At 45.5% G+C, this 18509-nt stretch overlaps 2 protein-coding genes across 6 annotated transcripts; one reads left to right on the top strand and one right to left on the bottom strand.

Moving 5' to 3' along the window:
- Positions 1–466: 466 nt before the first annotated feature.
- TST (thiosulfate sulfurtransferase) lies at positions 467–10392 on the bottom strand. The gene is made up of 2 exons (XM_044441258.1): positions 9615–10392; positions 467–967 (listed from the first exon to the last, which is right to left on the bottom strand). The coding sequence occupies exons 1-2, from the start codon at positions 10207–10209 to the stop codon at positions 669–671; spliced, it is 894 nt and encodes a 297-aa protein (XP_044297193.1). The 5' UTR covers positions 10210–10392; the 3' UTR covers positions 467–668.
- An 80-nt stretch (positions 10393–10472) lies between these two features.
- Positions 10473–18441, top strand: MPST (mercaptopyruvate sulfurtransferase). 5 transcript variants are annotated; one of them, XM_044441259.1, is made up of 2 exons: positions 10473–10628; positions 17335–18441. In XM_044441259.1, exons 1-2 carry the CDS (start codon positions 10612–10614, stop codon positions 18002–18004), a joined length of 687 nt encoding a protein of 228 aa, XP_044297194.1. In that variant the 5' UTR covers positions 10473–10611; the 3' UTR covers positions 18005–18441. The 5 variants fall into 5 exon arrangements, with proteins under 5 accessions (XP_044297194.1, XP_044297198.1, XP_044297195.1 ...); XM_044441263.1 differs by lacking the exon at positions 10473–10628 and adding an exon at positions 11853–12110 and having other exon boundaries at positions 17335–18119; XM_044441260.1 differs by lacking the exon at positions 10473–10628 and adding an exon at positions 12638–12671.
- The last annotated feature ends 68 nt before the right edge of the window (positions 18442–18509 follow it).

The following is an 18509-nucleotide window of genomic DNA, read 5'->3' as shown; positions in this document are numbered from 1 at the left end:
ATCTTTCCGAATATGCGCATGGCTGCTGGGGTGATTGCGTGCTGACAGAGAGGGCTCTGTGTGCCCCTTTGGACATGCGTGCCATAGGTTTGCCGCCACTGCCTTAGGGCATGCCCAACAGAGATGCTCATACGCCTCTGAACTCAGTGGATTACGAGCATCCTATGCAGGGCAGGAACAGCATGGGGGCGACCCCTCTTGGATGGCGAGAACATAGCTGGCTGGGTTGGACGATACTGGGAGTTATAGGACATTTTCCTATCTAATCGTGCACTCTAATTCCATGGCCTGCTCCACTGTCCTATAGAAGACTTCTCTTTCCATGCAGAAGGAACAAATTTGGCCACATCCCTGTGTTGCTCTGTGCAATGAAAAGGCAGTATTTAAAGGCTGTGAATGCTAATAACAGCAATAACAGAAACTTCAGCAATGGGTAGTAACAAAAGACACAGAAAGAAAAGGCCACTTGATCAGAGACTCTGTTTAATTCAATTATCAGATTATGAAAATAAAAAACAGTCACAGTGCCACTGGATTAGACAACTAGACAATCACAAAGGAACAGGAACTTCAGCCATATCCCCACTCTTGATCATTGTTAGAAATCATACAGAACCAAACTTCATAGCATGAATAGGGAAAAGCACGGTGGGAAGACATTCCCTTGCTTAAGCCTTACTGCGATTCCACTCAGAAATTTTATGTTGTGGTGGGGCGCGACGAAACCATTCTGACCAAGATCCATCATAAACGGACACATCAGGTTTGCCACACAGGTAAGCTGCTAGGGCAATATGGCAGGCTGTGATCCCCTTACGGCATGTGGCAATCACTGGTTTGTCAAGATCCACTTTCTTCTCCTCAAACATCCTCCGGATTTCTTCTGTGCTCTTCTCAAATCCTTCCTCAGTTAAGAAACTGAAAAAAGGCATGTTCACACTGCCTGGAATATGACCTGGTTCAAGCCCTAAAACGGGGAAGAACAAAGGCCAGATCAGTAATTCCCTGAAGCGAATTATTTCTTTTGCCTGAAAAGCTACAAGTGGGAAGGCAAAAGACAGTGGAGAAGGTATGAAAAGGTGATTTCTAAAACGAACAAGACCAGATGAACAAGTTAGATTATGCACAGTTTCATAAATCTTTTACAATTGTGTACAAAGAACACAATTTCTGTTACATCCCAAATGAAGCTTGCAAAATTTCAAAGCTTGCATTAAACATTGAATCGAAGGAATTGAAATGAGCCTGGGGCTTGATAAAGGACACCCATAGTCCAGAGAATGACTCTGCAAGACACATTTCCTGTTGGAAGGCCTTCCTCAACAACCCAGATTAAGTTAAAGCTGGCAGTGATCATCTGGTGGTAAATAAAAGATGCTCAACTTCAATGTCCAAATTATTATTTCATCCATTGAAGGACTGGCTCTAAACATTTAACGTTTAAGCCTTGGTGAGAGAAGAACCTGATTGTGTGATGAGCGCCTGCTTTGGTGAGGTTCCCAGGCGTGCATGAGAAACGGCCTGTTTTGGTGGGACTGAGAACTCAGACTCTGAGGATGATGTGGAGTTGGCTGACCCAGACAAGGCTCAGAGCTCACACTCTGATAACAGAACTGTTGTTGTTGCAGACAAACCTGTACTGCAGACTCTCCCCCACAGTCCCAGTCTGAGCCTGCTATGGATGAAAGTAGCTCAAGGACACCCATGGGGCACAGTCTCCCTCCCGCCTATGGGAATGGAGCAGACGAAGGACGGGAGGGATATTTGGACATGGGTAGTCTCTCGGGTGGAGAACGCCAGCCTCCTGAAGGCATGGGCCCGAGGGCCTGCCAGCACAGCTGCAGGCTGGCCCAGTCAGGGTCTCGGAGTGCAGAGTGTAGGCGCACCCAGTTCCACAGCACCCCTCCTTCCAGAGATAGGTCCCAAAGGGTTCATAAGCAAAGAGCCTTGGAGTAAAGGGGGGCAGAGAAGGTTAAACATCTCTTTGTGTATGCTCAGAGGCTCATGAATGCTTAGAGTCTTCTATGTAGAATAAAGATGCTTACAAGAAGTGCTAGAGAGACTGTCTTGCTTGAGAGGGGACACCCAGCTCACAACAGCATGTCACAATCTGAAGATAGATTAAGGGTGCAGGTCCTCTAGCTGCTAAACCCTGTCTAGACAGTCATAGAAAAGGTTGGAATTCCAGCCTTGACCTCAGAAACACATTCCAAGGTCAAAGCTGGAAGCCTTACCACAGAATATCCTACCTCATAAGACTGATCTCCAAGCCATGGGGTATGGGGCCATTCTGTGGGGTGGGAAGGGGAGCAGTAAAGCTCCAGTAGGAGGTGATGTACCCTGGTGATGCCTCAGCCTCTCCTACTCATGAGCAGGTGCAGGACAGTCCTGTCTTCACTACTCGTTCACCCTCCATTTGATGCCTGTAATGCTCTGAGTTCAGAGGGTTTAGGTCATCCTCACTGGATGGTGTTGTCAGATGAACCAGTTGAAGGAGCACAGTGTGTGTGTGTGTGCATGTGTGTGGGCGTGCGTCCTAGGTTTCTGAGTCTGCTGGACTCTATAACCCCTTTGGCTTAAAGAGCAACATCTTCTCCAGTACACCCTTCTTGGTCCTTCCCATAAAGTTTGTATCCATTCTAAACTTCTATGATGTCTGCCATATTTAGGTTCTCCTTTACAACCAGGCTTTCCAGCTCTCCTGTTTTGACTTGGGGACTTCTAGCATTTGCATAGCATCAGCTATTGCTAGTAACCATCTCCAGATGTCTCATTCCAAATGCTTTTACTTGTGAAGTGACAGAACATACATTTTGGCACATGCAAGAGGTTAGAGGCAAAATATTTTGATTGACATGTATTCAAAAGTGGAAATGCTTCAAGAGTTGCTTGGGGGCACATTTAGGAATTATATAACTCATGCCCCACCCAACTAATGTAGCCATAAATGATATGGTTTCTTGTAGGAACTGGGCCCATTTCTGCTGCAAAAAGCCTTCTAGAGATACGGAGAAAAATCTGGCTCAGATAAAGAGGAAGTGTCAGAATCTACAGTTGGGATGCCAGGACTAGTGGACCCAGCAATAAGCCAGGCAGGAGCTGAGAGTCATTCAGCTTCACACAATATGGGAAAGCAGCATGAGCCTGCTAATGAGCTGGAGAGAGGATAAGCGATCACTCATCCCAGGGCCCAGGATCTGCTGGAGACCAGACTGGCTGAGAAGTGTCAAGTCCTCTAAGTCATTGGCTCTGAAGCAAGAGGATCTATCTGCCTTAGAGGCATGTGCGGGAAGTTTGAGAGTCTGGAAGGGAAGAGGGTATACAGTTTGGAATCACCTTACCAATAGCTTCTTACACTTCTTTATAGGCTAGTATGCTAACAAAGTTTTTTCTTTTGTTACTGACTTTTGCAATACATTTCATTTTTCATTTTTTTAAAATTTCTATACCACCCAATACCCAGAGCTCACCATGTGGTTTTCTTTTTAAGTCATCCTGCTTGGCTTGTATTAACTCAACAAATCTTTTAATTAGGGAGCCATTGTTCAGGCCTGTTTGGGAGGAGAGGGACAATTATGGCTTCAAGATGTATTGGTTTCCTCTGTAGGATTACCAAAATGGGAAGTTGCCAAGGGTATTGCACAAACTATGTGATCTGATGCAAGCTTTGTTTGGCCTGGTGTGTCACAAGTTGTGTTTGATCATACAACCACTGATGATTTTGAACTCTGAACTTAATAGAGTTATTTGGGGTGGTAGCTCCTTAGATGGCCATATGTATTATTTCATTTATGCCAAAATGTGGTAAACTAGCCCTGCTATGTTTGGGGTCCCTCCTGTTCAATCTGTTGAGAGGGACCCTGGAGATCTGCCCCGAATGTCTACCCTCATGGTGCCATGTGCAATCATCATGGCATCAGAATATTTGTCCTGCTCTTGCTCATCAGCCCAGCTGCTCCTCTGAACTCACCCCTTTCAATAAACAGTTTAAAAACTCACCTGCCAAGACTTCCCAATGGGACTCTGCTGCACTGTGCCATGGCATTGTGACCCCCCCCCCTTCACTAAGATATGAGGATGCATGAGAATGTTGGTTTATATTCCATTTGAAGCTCTGAACATGAGCATAAGAACATTTCTGCCCAAATTCTACCAGACACATGCTGGGTCATTCCATTCTCAGTTCAGATCTGATTTGCTTAAATTTCCTCCGTAGAAGGAATCAGCCCATGTTGGCAGAAACTTGCATACATTTGGGGAATGTTGCGCAAATTTCTCATTTGATTGCTGCTTGATTTGTGCATATGTCCTGTTCATACAGAGTAAGCAGCAATTGCTAATACAGATGGGAATTAGGCACGAGGCGAGCATTAAGATGTGAGTCAGAGAATTTGAGATCTCAAACATCCCTTGTTCCCTTGCTCTACTTAGATAGCATCTGAAAGAAACTGGCAGGCTTGGCAACCCTTTCCAAAACACATATATGCATGAGCTGTAAGTGGAGAGGTCTGCCTGGAATGATAAAGCTGCAGCAGTTCCTATGGAAAGCAATTCCTCTGGAAATCTGTCACAGTTGGTCTCCCACCCTTCCAGATGGACATTTTCTGTCTCATTAGGTTTGTGATTTGTCTCCTCTGTGCTCCTCAGGAATTGGCTTGAGCTTGTTGGTTCCCCTGGACAATCGCTTCAGCATCATGGGGCTATAAATATTGCTCTGAGGATAACCATTTACTTTACCCTATGCTTTTGACTAAAATATGTTGGTTTTACACCATTTCCACTCCATTTAAGCTTTAAAGGGAAGCCAAAAAGCAATATATTACAAAGTAAACACTCCTCGAAGCTCATTTTCCTGAGTAATATTATATACAGATTAGGACTTCCTGAAAGACAGATTACATTTTAAAATGTTTCACACAATTATCTTTCATATCCTATTATCATATGAATAGCTGGAACTCTTTGGCAGAATAATAGGCTGAGGTGCTGAAAGGAACTAATTAATTTGATGGATGGGGTAGGGATATCCTAGCTCTTCTGGGACAATAATCCAGCCTTCCCCAAACTGGTGTCACCAAATGTGTTAGAGTACAACTCTTACCAGCATGGTGGCTGGGGCTGATAGGAGTGTACCCCAACACATCTGGAATGGACTAGGTAGCAAGAATCCTTTCTCTAGTTTTTCTCCCGTATCTTAAGGAATAGTAGGATTCAGGAAGGCACTACTCTGGTTTCATAGAAAGCAAAGACAATAGAACTTTTGGCTTTGTGGAGGACCCTCCCCCGAACCCTAACTCCATTTCATTGTAATACGTTTCTGAGGCCAATGCAATGGTTGCAAAATACTGCACAAACTTTTGAGTTCTCCAGAACTCTTCATCTCCAGGCAAGATGATGATAAAAGCACAAAGGAGAGCCAGTGAAGTCTCATGGATGGAGTGTTGCACTGGGAACCTGGGAAATCTAGTTCCCATTTGGCCACAAAAATCACTGGGTGACTTTGGGCAAGCCACAGACTCTCACCCTAGCCTACCTCACAGGGTTGTTGTGATGACAAGAATTGAGAAGATGGCAAGAACTATGAAAACCACCTTGGGTTCCTTGTGAGAAGAAAAATGGTGGGCTATAAATGCAATATAATACTAAAAGTGTTGGTGGGGTAGAAAAAAAGGCTGATGTCCAAGACGTGGAATTGGCGTTTGGTTACAGTCTTAAGATGGAAAGTAGGAGGAGGCTGAAGAGGTTCACATTAAGCTCTAGCAGGTACAGAAATGTTTTCATATGTTTACTTTACTTCTGTTTGCGTAAGGATACTAAGCAGGGGTGGGGAACCACAGGCATAGGGGCCAAATTTGCTGTGGCTCAGCTCCAGCCCTGCAAACAGCCTTACAGATACAAGCTATAATCTGGTCAGAAGTGCTCTTGAAGGGTTTGGGCCCCTTCAGGCTGTGGAATGTCAGAATCAGCGCAAGCTTATTATCTCTGTCAGTGCTCCAGGGGAATGCAGGCAGGAGGTAACTGGCTGCTGTCCAGCATCTGGTTCCGGCCTTGGCCAGGGAGGAAGTTGGCAGCCTCTCTGTGAGAACCGAACAGAAGAAGGGGTGGTTTTTGGAGGTGTCACGCAGGTTGAAGCATCAACCCTGAAGGGTAGATGGGCTACGGTCCCTTGTTGGTTGCTGTTCAGGAGGAGGGCTCCCGCAACCACACACTCACTTTTCAGCTGATGCCTACTTTGGGAGCATTTGCAAGGAACATTCACAGCTTTACTGCCCCAGATCCTCTCACTTGGACCTACTACCAAGTGAGCCTCTTGGGACATTCTTCCCATGGATGCTCCATCATGTCTTGGGTACTTAAGAACCTGCCATGAGAAGCACTGCTACACTTTTCATTGAACTTGAATCCTTGTTTGCTATGGATTGTAAAACCATAAGAAAAACTATGCTGGAGCAGACCACAGGTCCATCTAGGCCAGCACTCTGTATACCCAGTGGCAAAACCCTCTGCCTGCAGGATCACTCAGGCAGGATGGGTACAAGACCTCAGTCTGCCCAAGATCATCAGCAACTGGTGAAGGAACAGGGCTAGTAGCCAGTGATAGCCTCCTCTCTCATGATTCTGTCCAATCCTTTTTAAAAACCACCCAGATTGGTGGCAATCACCTCTTCCTGTGACAGTGAATTCCATAGTTCGCTATACAATGCGTGACAAAAGTACTTTCTCTTGCCTGTCCTAAGCCTTCCACCACTCAGCTTTGGGGAGTTTGAGTGTTATAGGAGGGAGAAAAATGTGTTCGTCTCCATTTTCTCCACTCCATACATAATTTTAAAAAGCTCTATCATATCTCCTCTTATTCACCTTTTTTCTGAGCTGATTAGTCCCAGTTGTTGTGAGGATACTCCTCATAGGGGAGTTGCTTCAGCCCCCTGATCATTTTCATTGAGTTCTGTGTACTGTTTTCAATGCAATGATGTCCTTATTCAGGTGAGGGGATCAGAACTCGACACAATATTCTAAGTGAAGTTGTACCAAGGATTTGCATAAGAGAAGTTAGATCTTGGGAGTTCTATTTTCTATTCCATTCCAACTTATGCCTAGCATGGACTTTGCTGTTTCACTGGGCTGGCATTTTCATTGAGCTGTCCACCCCCACCCCAAGATCCTTTTCCTGCTCTGTCACTGCTAACTCAGAGCCTATCAGCATATACTTGAAGCTGGGATTTTTTGCTGCAACAAGCATTACTTTATACTTGCGAGGATCAGCCAGAACCCGGCTCTCTTGTACTTACCAGACTTCTGTCCTGCACTTGGCCCTGGCCAGAAAGACAGCCAAGCCAAGATCAAGTCACGGAAAACTGGGAAGGCTAGTGGCTTCTTCGCACAAAACATGTAATTCTGTGTGTGAAGTATGCAGAGTATATAAACAATGTATGCAAAGTACACAATCCTCTGCAGAAAGCATGCATTTTTTGTGCAAAGTCTGCAAAGTACACAAAGACTGCAAGTCCTATGTGCAAAACAGAACATGTGCACAAGCTGGCCTCACGGATTCACTTGGACCTGCTTCCTGATGCAGGTCCACACAAATGCTTGGTGTGAACTGGACTTAAGGCAGAGATAAAGCAGGCTAGAGTCTGGGGAACCGAGACAAAGGAACCCGATGAATTCTTACCTGCCAACCAGATTCTTCACGTGTTGCTGACACAGACTTTCTAAGAAAGATTCTGAAGTTGGACTAAACTTTTGCATGGGTGGCTTTGGTTAGGTCTTTTTCTAAAAAACTTGTTTAGATCGCCTGCAAAGACTTACCCTAAGAATCATTAGCTAAGCTAATAAGGCCTAGCTAACATAAGCAGTGGTCCAGGTTTTCTGGGGAATGTAGGCCGAAATATCTAGAGAGTGACAAGATCTCTACCCTTGAGATATGCTAAGTGTGTCCACAGGAGAAGAAATGAGTAGTCATAAATACAGCAGAACAGATGAGGGCCTGAGTTCAAATCCTGTACTCTTGGGCAGCTGCTGCACCACACCCTCAGATTTAAGGCTGCTTCTAGATCAGGCTGTTATTCTGGCACTGCCTTGAATTATTCATAGAATGTTATGAGTGGGTATGTGTCCAGATGTTGTCAGGTTATAGTCCTTTTAGGATTTCCAGCATGGCATCTTGTTTTGTGCCATAAAAAATAAGGAAGAAAAAACAAAATGCCTTTTGATAATTAACTAAAGGGCTTCTGCGTAGAATCCCACCAGAACGGCCTGGCAGTGTCAAAACTTACACTGGACTTGGGCCACCCATCCGTTCTCAATACCCCTCAGCTTGATTTTGTTTAATGGTGGTGTGGTGGTATGATCAGCATTTTAAATTCTGTGCCACGTCTTGGAGCAATGCTATACTGGGCCACCGTGGAAGGATCAAATGGAAGATCTCAGTGCTGCTATTGCTGCCATGAACAGATCCTCTGGCACAAGGGCTGCTGATCCTAAGGCAGGTTGCTAATGCTGGAGCTGTGGCCCAACAAATGGAACTTTGCCAGAAGGCCCCCTTGAACCTGGAGCAGACCCTACAAAACCACACTGATTGCAATATACACAGTGAAAAAAGGACACAGGAGCTATTGTCACATTTTTTGGTAAAGACTTTTATTTCCAGCAAAGTGTTTTTCTCTTTAGAAAACGCCTAACAGTTGAAGGCCCAGTCCTGACACTTTTGATTTATTTGCTGGTCAAGACACACAAAAAACCGGGTTGGCTTTGTGTGGTAATACTGGGAAATTGTTAACTTGGTGTTTATTCATCAGGATTCTGTCCCAGCAGGCTACAGTGCTTGTCCGACACACACATGTATGCAGACCTTTCCCTGCTCCCACTGCTGTGGCTTTTGCCCTTTGTCTGAACTAATCAAAAGTTGCAGCTCAGCAATCTCATATACATTATCAAGGAGGGGAAAGAGCATACAAGTAGGTGAGATATGGCCTTCTTTTGCAACTGTTAAGCAGGCTGGTTTTGGGGGGGGGGGGGAAGGCAAAGACCAAGCAGGCTCTGTTTTATGCAACAAATGAACAAAGAATTGGAAAATGAGCAGCAGAATCCTTAAGTTACTAGGGAACTTAATTTCACAGAGTGTTAATCAACTTGGGCAGTATTAATGGCTAATGTGAATGCCAACAAGGAGAGAACTGTTAGTAGTAGATTCTGTTACTGTTCAATATGGAGCCCTAAAGAAAAAAGGGATCCTCTAGCTTTCTGATATCTATAACTACTTATGCCACAGGATAAGAAGGAGGCAAGGAAGGTGTAATTAAGGTACCCCCCACCCCAAGTTACTTCATTCTTCTAAACTGGTAAGGAGTGAGGAGGAAATCCTGAATCTAAATATGCCCAGCCTTTTGAAAAAATCTGGCTCTGCTGGATAACTTTTAGTTAGGCACACATCCAGTTCTATGCATGTTAATTAGAAAAGTGTTATGCCTTTTCTTAGTGGAGTAAGAAAGCATGTAAGGGATTTAAGCCTATGGTGAAAAGGGGTCCTAAAGGAGTGAACCAATATTAGCCACATCAGAATCAATGTCAGTAAACATTCCCTCATGGTGGAAGTGGTCTTGGAGTGCTCCTACCTGCCTTCCCAGGCTCAGGTTCTGTTCCTTGGAATCTCCCTTCTGATCTGGCATCCACCAACTGGAATCGTTTGGATTCAATATTCTGCAAAATATCCTCATAAGTCTTCAGGAGTGAGCTGTTAAGGGTGGCTTTAAAGACAGCTGGCTTCGTCTGGGTGATCTCCGATGTCACAGGGTGGCCTTCCTTCACCCAGTTCTTGAACCCCCCATTCAGAACTGAAACAGTTCGGTGCCCAAAGACCCTGAACATCCACCAGGCCCGCGGTGCATAGAAGCTGCCCAAGTGGTCTCCGTCATACACAACTACATGTGTGTCGTTGCTGATGCCCAGGTTGCCAACATAGTCAGCAAAGTGTTTCTCACTGGGCAGCATGAGCTCATAGGGTGATGACTTGTCTTTGCACTCTTCAATATCAAAAAAGGAGGTGCCAGGGATGTGCCGTTCCTGGAACTCTTTCTGTGCCTCTCTTGTGCCAGGTTCATACCAGGAGGCATCTAGCACCCGCAGCTGAGGACCAATCTTATTGGCCCTCACAGCTTCTGCTAGCCATTTGGTGGAGACCAGAGCTCTGTATAATGCTTGCTGCACCATATTAGCTAAGACTAGGTGGATCGATGAAGAGAGACTTCAGCTAGCAGATGGGAATGTGGAGAAAAGAGAGGCTCTCCAAAGCCCTAAGCTCCAGTGTCTGATTCTCCACCAATCAACTAACAGGGGGCAGGGAAACAAAGTTGAGCCACATTCATTTCTATTCATGTCTGGACTTTGGACTGACATACAGGCCCTCCCACAACACGCTGCCAATCCTAGGCAGCCTTTCTCCCAAAATACTTGGCTGGCTTTGAGAATATGAATTAGGTGTTAAGATGAAACAAACGTATCTCCAGTGCCTCTCCCTCCTCCTGTTCCTTCTTTCCCATTCTCACAGAAGGACTGTGGGGTTAGAACATCCGTGACTCAGCTGTCTGGGGCTGTGCTGCAACTAGCGTGAACATGTATCAGGCTTCACAGTAAGTGATAGTGACTGGCTGGCAGTGGGGCAAAGGGCAAACCTGAAAGGGGAAACGACACATAAGATTCCCAGGAAGGCTGGGAACATCAAGTGTTCCCTGCAAATGAAAAAGGGAGAGTTTTAAAGAGAAACTAGTTAATTGATTGGAAATGCTCCAACGATTCATGCCATGTATCCAGGTTGGTTACTGCTGGGAACTTTTGTTGCGTGTGTGTAGCAGCCCCGTGCGGCACATAGACTTTTCATTCTTCAAACACTTACTTGGTCATTAACTGGAAACTAAAGGGACAGGTGGCAGAACAAAACCTGACAACCAGCAGATAGTGTTGAGGCCCAATCTCTTTTCCTGGGACCTTGCAGTTCTGAAATAAGGTTTTGACTGCTGCGATCCTCAACATGTGTGTGTGTGTTTGGGAGCGGGGGCGGGGGGGGTATTGGACACAGCAGGGCTTTAACTTCCACGGAATTCTAATAGAATTCCGCTATAAAATCACTATGCTTGGTAGAACCGTGAGGGTATGCGAATTCAGATTTACTCTGAATACACAGTGCCATTAAAGGACACACCCAAGGTCACAAGGCAGCGGAATATTGAATCCTGGGAATCCATGCGCCCCAGGCTTTTAACAAGCAGAAAAGCAGATAGAAGATTAGCCTTTTTCTGTCTTGTTCTGTCCTCTCCGATGGAGCTTTGATGATTCTCTGGACGCCCTGGATCCCCCTCCCCCCGTCACCTCTCTCTATGCTTACCACTGAGGCGTGAAGACGACAGGGGCTGGCTCGTTTCCCCTTTTTATTGGGTCATCAGATTTGTGCAAACACACGCGTTTAGATGATAAAAGGGGATGAGAATGCCGGGTGCTTTGAACAAGTTATGCTTGTGGCACAACTGGCCAGAATTCTCAAGCCCTGCAAGGAACCCGGTGGGCATCTTTTTAAAACCTCTCTGCGGTTCTTAGCGATGCGAGACGCGTGCTTTCCTAGCCATACCCTATTACAAAGCACTTCTCCCCAACCCAAAATATAGCCCCACCCCGCCTCGCGTCTTCCCGTTAGGTTCAGCAGCGCGTTAGGACAGGAAGCATGTCCGGGCTTATGGGGTGGGGGGGAGGGTCCCGTTTCCTCCTTCAGGGAAGGACTGGAGGGGTCATTCTCTCGCCAAATCTCCGCAGAAGCCCCTACGGTGGAGTCAGAGGTGGTCTTAGCGACTCGGATCCGAAGAGCGGTCCGATCTCCACGTTCGGGTTGGGCGATTTTATTTTAATTCCCCTCTTGCCTGCCACGAGTTGGTTCGCCCTGTCACTTTTCTTCTACTGGACGGCGAAGTGGGATGTGGCCCTTGTCTCCGCCCAGGAGTCGACGCGAATGAGGGGCAAGAAGGGCTTCATAGACCAGGAAGAAGCCTGCCTGAGTGCGGCACTTTGAACACCTCGGAGCGAGCTTGCTTTCGCGGAGTCAGGGCAATCGGAAGGGCGCAGAGGTACAGAGGAGGACAAGGAGGGAGGATCCTATGGAGGGGTTCCGTGGGTGGGGGCTCAATGCGGAAGGCGTAGAGGGACGCCCGCCCATGTGCTCGGAGGTCAGCTGATCCCACAAGAATCCCGCCTCCGTGGGCCCGCGGGTAGAAAGCGGGGTGGACGGGCGAGGAGCTGGATCACTCGCCTGGGGAGAAGGGGCGTCCGCGACCGAGTGAATGGACGCTCTCCCTGCACGACCATAACAGCTCTCCCCAGACTGGCGCCCTCCAGATGTGTTGGGACTGCAGCTGATGGGAATTGCAGCGAGGCACATCTGGTGGCCATCAGGTTGAGGAAGACCTAGAACAAGTACTCCCCACCCCCCGGAAAGAGGAAGCAAACTTGTCTACAGTCTGAGTTGCTAGTGCTGTATCTCATCACTTTTTTCTGCAGGGGAAATAGAGGGCCATCTGACCTGCAGTAAGAGGTGCTGGGGCTCTTTCTGAGGTCAGAGCCACTTCCCAGCTCAGAGACCCGGGGTGAGCATTGCCTATTTTCAGGCAGTGGAATACTCCTATGATCTGGTATGACTATGAAACTGTCCACAAAATGGAATGATGCCAAGAATGCTTTCTTTACAACAGCAATTATAGCTGGTTTCCATGGAGCTAGGATAAAGAGCTAGTCAATCAAAGGAAATGTTTGTGTAATATAAGCTAGAGTGCAGAGTTGAACTGAAAGACCACCTTCTTAATTGATTAAGAAGGGAACAGATTAAAAAAATCATTTTAAATATGGTGGTTTTCAGTAATTTGTGAATAAACACATGCAGTCAGTGCTATTTTAGAAGAGACATTCCTCCCTTCTCTTACACACAGGAAGGAATTTATGGCATCTATTTCTTAAAAATCTTTGTTTTCCCATCTTTCTTCAAAGGTCATTTTGAATCCCATAATCACTTGGTCTAAGGGCAAAGGAGGCACAGAAGTGCAATAGCAAATAATTCGTGCATTGGGGGCAAGAAAGCCAGTGTTAAAGAAATTAGGCCATAAAAACGCCTTCTCCACTCTGATGGCCTTCACAGGTCTGGGACTTTGACTCCCAAGAGCCCCAGATAGCCAGGCTAGCAGTCTTGGGCATTCATGTGCCTGGTGGGCACCAGAGGAAAGCTGCTGCAAAGTGTAAGAGAAATGGAAGGCATTTCATATTTAGAATACTACTACTGAGCAAACCCCATCTTTAGTTGCTGTTGCCGAATCTCTGAAAGCAGAGGTAGCTGCACAGGGGCCTAAATAGAACTGTGGGGTGGCGGACCATGGCCTATTTTAAATTCTGTCTGCTTTGCAACCTGCACTTCCTTCTAGCTACAGTCCCACCCACTTCTGGACTGTGGACTTTTGACGTACTTTAACCTACTGAATGATGAGCTTGACAGGAAATAGGCTTCCATTTTCCTCACTTGCTGCCTGAGTGAATGGATGCTCTGCAGAGTGGCAAGCTCAAGCATTTGCATGGTTCCAAGGCTTGCAAAAAGGTGCCAGGTCTCCCAACAGCAATGCCATTCTCACTTTGCATGGACACGATCCGAAGCAGCACACAAATGGTGTTCTGTTTGTATACTCTGGCTCTTTCAAGTCAGAGAACACTGAGGATTCCTAGCCTAGTTTCTCTTAATCCTAGAGCCTTCTCTAACTGTCTGCTCAGATGTGTATGTATCACCTAAACATTGAAAAAGCACATTATGGTGTACTGGTTCAAGTGTTAAACTGGGGCTTGGGAGATCCAGGTTTTAGTACCGATTTTGGCCATGAAGGTCAGAGCATGACTCAGTCTCAGCTAGTGATTGCCTCAGTCTGCTGTGCCTCATAGGGTTGTTGTGAGTCTAAAATAGGAGGAAGACCACATAAGCCATCCCGGGCTCCTTGCAAGAGGAGGAAAGATGGCATGTAAAGCTTATAATAAATATTCCCCAAACTCTGCTCCCCCAGCCTTTTAACTGTGTGCACAACTAATCCATTAAGAGCATAAGAACAGTCCTAATGGATAAGAGTAAAGGTTCTTCTACTCAGACATTCTATAAGTAGGGCACAAAGACAAGAAATTATCCCTCCCCTCTCTTTCACATACATGTTACTCAGAGATGTCCTGCCTCTGGACTTGAAAGTTAGCTCTCAAAGTTTCCTCTCATGGGGAAGAGTGACTGATTAGATTTACCATCCATAAATGCCTGATTCCCCTTTAAAACCATCTAAACCAGCAGATACGGCTGCATTTTGTCTCAGCCAATTCCATAAATAAATAGATTACAAATAAATCCATGAAAAATAGCTATAAATTCATGTATGTCTACTTCAAAATGAATCTGTGCATGTCTCTTTGGAAAGCACTTTGCTCATGCTCAGAGACTTTTCTGTATTCACATATTCTGGGGGATGAGTAGTGGATCTTGGTTATATGGCTAAGCTCTTGAGCACCAATTATATGCTAGTTATTGGCAAAATGTGCCATGGAAAACCTAGCTCCCTAAGTTGGGACATTAGCTCTCTCTGGAAGAGATTGTGGCAGTAATGTTTTTAGGGTTCTGGCATGTACCCACTGGGTTCAGCTGATGGTGGCTCCAAGAGTCCAGATTAACTTGGAAAATGAAGGGTGTGGTTTCACATGCCCACTTAAACATCTGTTGAAAGTTTAGTCTTTGGATTTGTGTATGGCTGCAACTCAACATGATATTCTTTTGATACTTACATGCCAACCTGGGTGTGACAGCAGTCATTGTTCCTTAAAAAAAATATGGAACTACGGAAGCGAGCTGCACTACTGCTGTGAATTTTGGCACAAGTAGGCAGCGTTTTATAGCTCTAATACGGTTTACATCTGTCAAGGGTTCTACCCACAGAGGCAGCCTAGAAATCATTCTAAATTAAACATTTAATTTAATTAATTAATAACAGAAGTGGAAATCCAGATTCCTTTCCCTGACACAGCCTTCACAGCTTGGGACCCTCCAGGTGTATTGTCCTGTAGCTTCTAGCATCCCATTCTGGGAATTGAACTCCAGCACTTCCAGAGGGCATCGGGTTAGAGAAGGCTGCTATGACAGAAAACCATTTTGTGCTCCATATGAACATGCTGAGCAGAGGAGACACTGTATAATTCTTCATCCACCCTGTTTCTGCCTCTACCACCAGGATGCATCACCAAATGGACAGCCATGGTGCTAGGAACCAGTCTTCAAGTGCCAGGGTGATGTGGTGGTTAGACTGGGAAGCCGGGAGATCCAGGTTCCAGGCTCCACTTGGAACCGAAGCTCACTGGGTGACTACAGGCGAGTCACAGACTCTCAGCCCAACCTACCTTAGAGGGTTGTTGTGAGGATAAAAATGGAGCTATGTAGGCCACCTTTCACAAAAGGAAAAAAAGCAGGATATAAATTCAACGTGATAATGGTAATAATAATATAATGGGGGTTGTTTGTTATGTTCTTTTGTCTCCAGCTTATAGAGACCCTATGAATTGAATGCTTTCCAAAATGTGCTGTCTTTGACAGATCCGTTCAGCTCTGGTGAACTCAAAACTGCAGCTACCTTTATGGAGTCAATTGCTTTCATATTTGGTCAACCAATTCTTCTGCCTTTGCCTTTCCCCAGCATGATTGTTTTCTCTAGTGAGTCTTGCCCTCTCATGATGTGCTCAAAATATGACAGCTTCAGTTTGGTCATTTTTGCTTTCAAGGGAAGTTCTAGCTTGATTTGATCTAGGATGCATTTGTTCATCTTTCCGGCAGTTCATACTAGGAGTAAGACCCATTGAAATCAGTGAGACCTAAGTTACTCAGCACGAATATGACCATTTGGATCCAACCCAATGTACTTTTGTAAATTGGCAGTATTACAGCTAGGGATGTATAGATTTCTTTAAATCCATCCATTTGTTCCACAGATGAACAGGCAAATTTCACTTACTGACAAAATAGATATGTTTACAGAGGTAGGAGAATTCTATTCAACTTAACACAAGTGTGAATTTGGGCAAATCTCACTGACATTTACTGTCTCAAAGTTTAAAAACAGAGTGCAAGCCTGCATGACTTTGAAAAATCTGGCTCACTGGAATCTGCAGGCTGCAGGTGTAAACATTTGAACTTACTGGAATCCGTTGCAGATTTCTTCAACATTCCTAATAACACCACAGGGGGTAAGAGATTGCACATGCTGTGCCATGCAATTTTGAGGTCAGACTAGAGTTCATATATCTGTACAGTAAATACTTGATGCACAGCAGCTGAATTGACTCCACTGAAAAGTACTATACTATGCTGGATTAATATCAAGTGCCTGGCTGCATATGGGCCTGTAATGGGCCATTCACAAATCACTTGGTGTGCTCACCAAGCAATGAACATGCATGTGTGAACCAAAAAGTGCCATAGTTCATGGTGGTAACTGCTTGGAGATCCACTAGTGAAGAAAGAACCCTCAGTGGATATTGATAGTTCCCGTGTCACAGAAAGATGGCACTATTTTAAGGCCAAAGTACATGCTTTATTCTATCTTCTCTCCTGTTTTGGAATAAACAAAAAGGATCAGGAGGAGAAAACAATTGAGAGGGCTATAATGTAGCAAGCATCTGTTCCTGCACAGGAAATGAGACAGAAAAATGGAAATTCCCATATAGCTCTTTCTAGAAAACCAGATGCTAAAACTGCTCTCAGCTAAAATTGAACTTAAAGATTTTTGCACATCCAGCAACATTTTTCTCTTTCAAAATTCTCTGCTAACACCTGTCAGATCTACAAAGTTTTCTAACCTAAATGTAGAAAGCTCCCTATTTGGAGTGTGAGGAATTGGATGGTTTCAGATCTAACAATGGTTTCTTGGAAGCAGGAATAAACCAGACTCTGGCAGTCCGCCACCTGTCTTCCTCTAGTCTGTGTGCCTCTAGAAGCAACTTTCTGGTTTGTCAAAGCACAGTTTCTCAGTGATGTCTGAACCAGGCTCTCCTAGTTCAGTGGGAGTGCTTAAACCACAGTTTGTCAGTATGGGTGTTAAGAGACCCACAAGAAGAGGAAGGAGAGTTTGATCTTAGCACTTGCTTGTGCTCTGTTGAACCATAGTTTCTTAGGCCAAAGCCATTCCGTCTTAATTTGGCCACAGAATAGGCTGAATTAGCTGTTCTGTTTATTTACATGAAAATCTTTGGCAGATGACCTCTTTCCCCTTTATTGATGTTTGTCTTCTTTCCCCACAGTGTGGAGAGGCCAGTGAAACCTCAAGTAGTTTCTGAATTGGAACAGGGTGTGGAAACAATGTCTCAGCAGTTACTCTACCGGGCTTTGGTGTCAGCAAAGTGGGTGTCGGAAGCAATCAAATCTTCACAAGCTGGCTTGTCCGTGCGGCTCCTGGATGCTTCCTGGTACCTCCCTAAAATGAAGCGTGATCCCCGGAGTGAATTTGAGGAACGCCACATCCCTGGGGCTGCCTTCTTTGACATTGATCAGTGCAGCGATCGCACATCGCCTTACGATCACATGCTACCCACTGCAGGGGAGTTTGCAGAGTACGTTGGCAAGCTGGGAGTTAACAGTGACTCCCATGTTGTGGTGTATGATGGAAGCGACCAGGGTCTCTTCTCAGCCCCCCGTGTCTGGTGGATGTTCCGAGCCTTTGGGCATGATGCTGTTTCCCTCCTAGATGGTGGGCTGAAAAACTGGCTGCGGGAGGGGTACCCAGTCAGCTCTGGAAAGACCCGACCTGTCCCCGCAGAATTCCATGCCTCTTTAGACAAATCACTGGTGAAGACGCACACAGATATCAAGGAGAACATTGAATTGCGCCAGTTTCAAGTAGTAGATGCACGGTCTGCTGGACGTTTCCTAGGAAAAGAGGCAGAGCCCCGGGAAGGTAATGGACATCTTTAAGCCTTGAGGATAGAAGAGTTGGGTTGGTTGAGCTTGGAAATTGAAAAGAAAAGCAGGGAAGGCCAGGGACAAGAAGAGATAAAACCTCTAGGTCAGTGATTCTCAATCTTGAATCACCACATGTTGGACTGTGAGTTTCATTGTCTCCAGCCAACTTGGCCAATGGATGCAGCTAATAAGAGCTGTGGCCCAACAACAACTGAAGAACCAAGCTTGGGAGTTGTTATTCCAGTACAGAGAAAATATAATTGATTAAGCTAGATATGTTTTGTGTAAGGTCCTTACCTAAAGCATCTTACCTTGTGTTGTTCAAGCACTCTGTTGCAAGTGCTCCCTGAATCAGGCTAAAGCAATTCTTTTCCTCTTCTTCTGATTGATCATGGGCAAATCTGCAACTAGGACTCACTGTCATAGGTAAGATTTGCTTGCATTCTGCTTGTAAATTGTAGCAGGTTGGGCCTTACACTGTTTCTGCCATGGATTGGTTTAAATCAGGCAACTTGTG

Source organism: Varanus komodoensis, unplaced genomic scaffold (assembly GCF_004798865.1).
Source record: "Varanus komodoensis strain SLA01 unplaced genomic scaffold, ASM479886v1 scaffold39, whole genome shotgun sequence".
NCBI lineage: Eukaryota > Metazoa > Chordata > Lepidosauria > Squamata > Varanidae > Varanus > Varanus komodoensis.
This window is presented reverse-complemented; position numbering and strand designations above follow the sequence as displayed.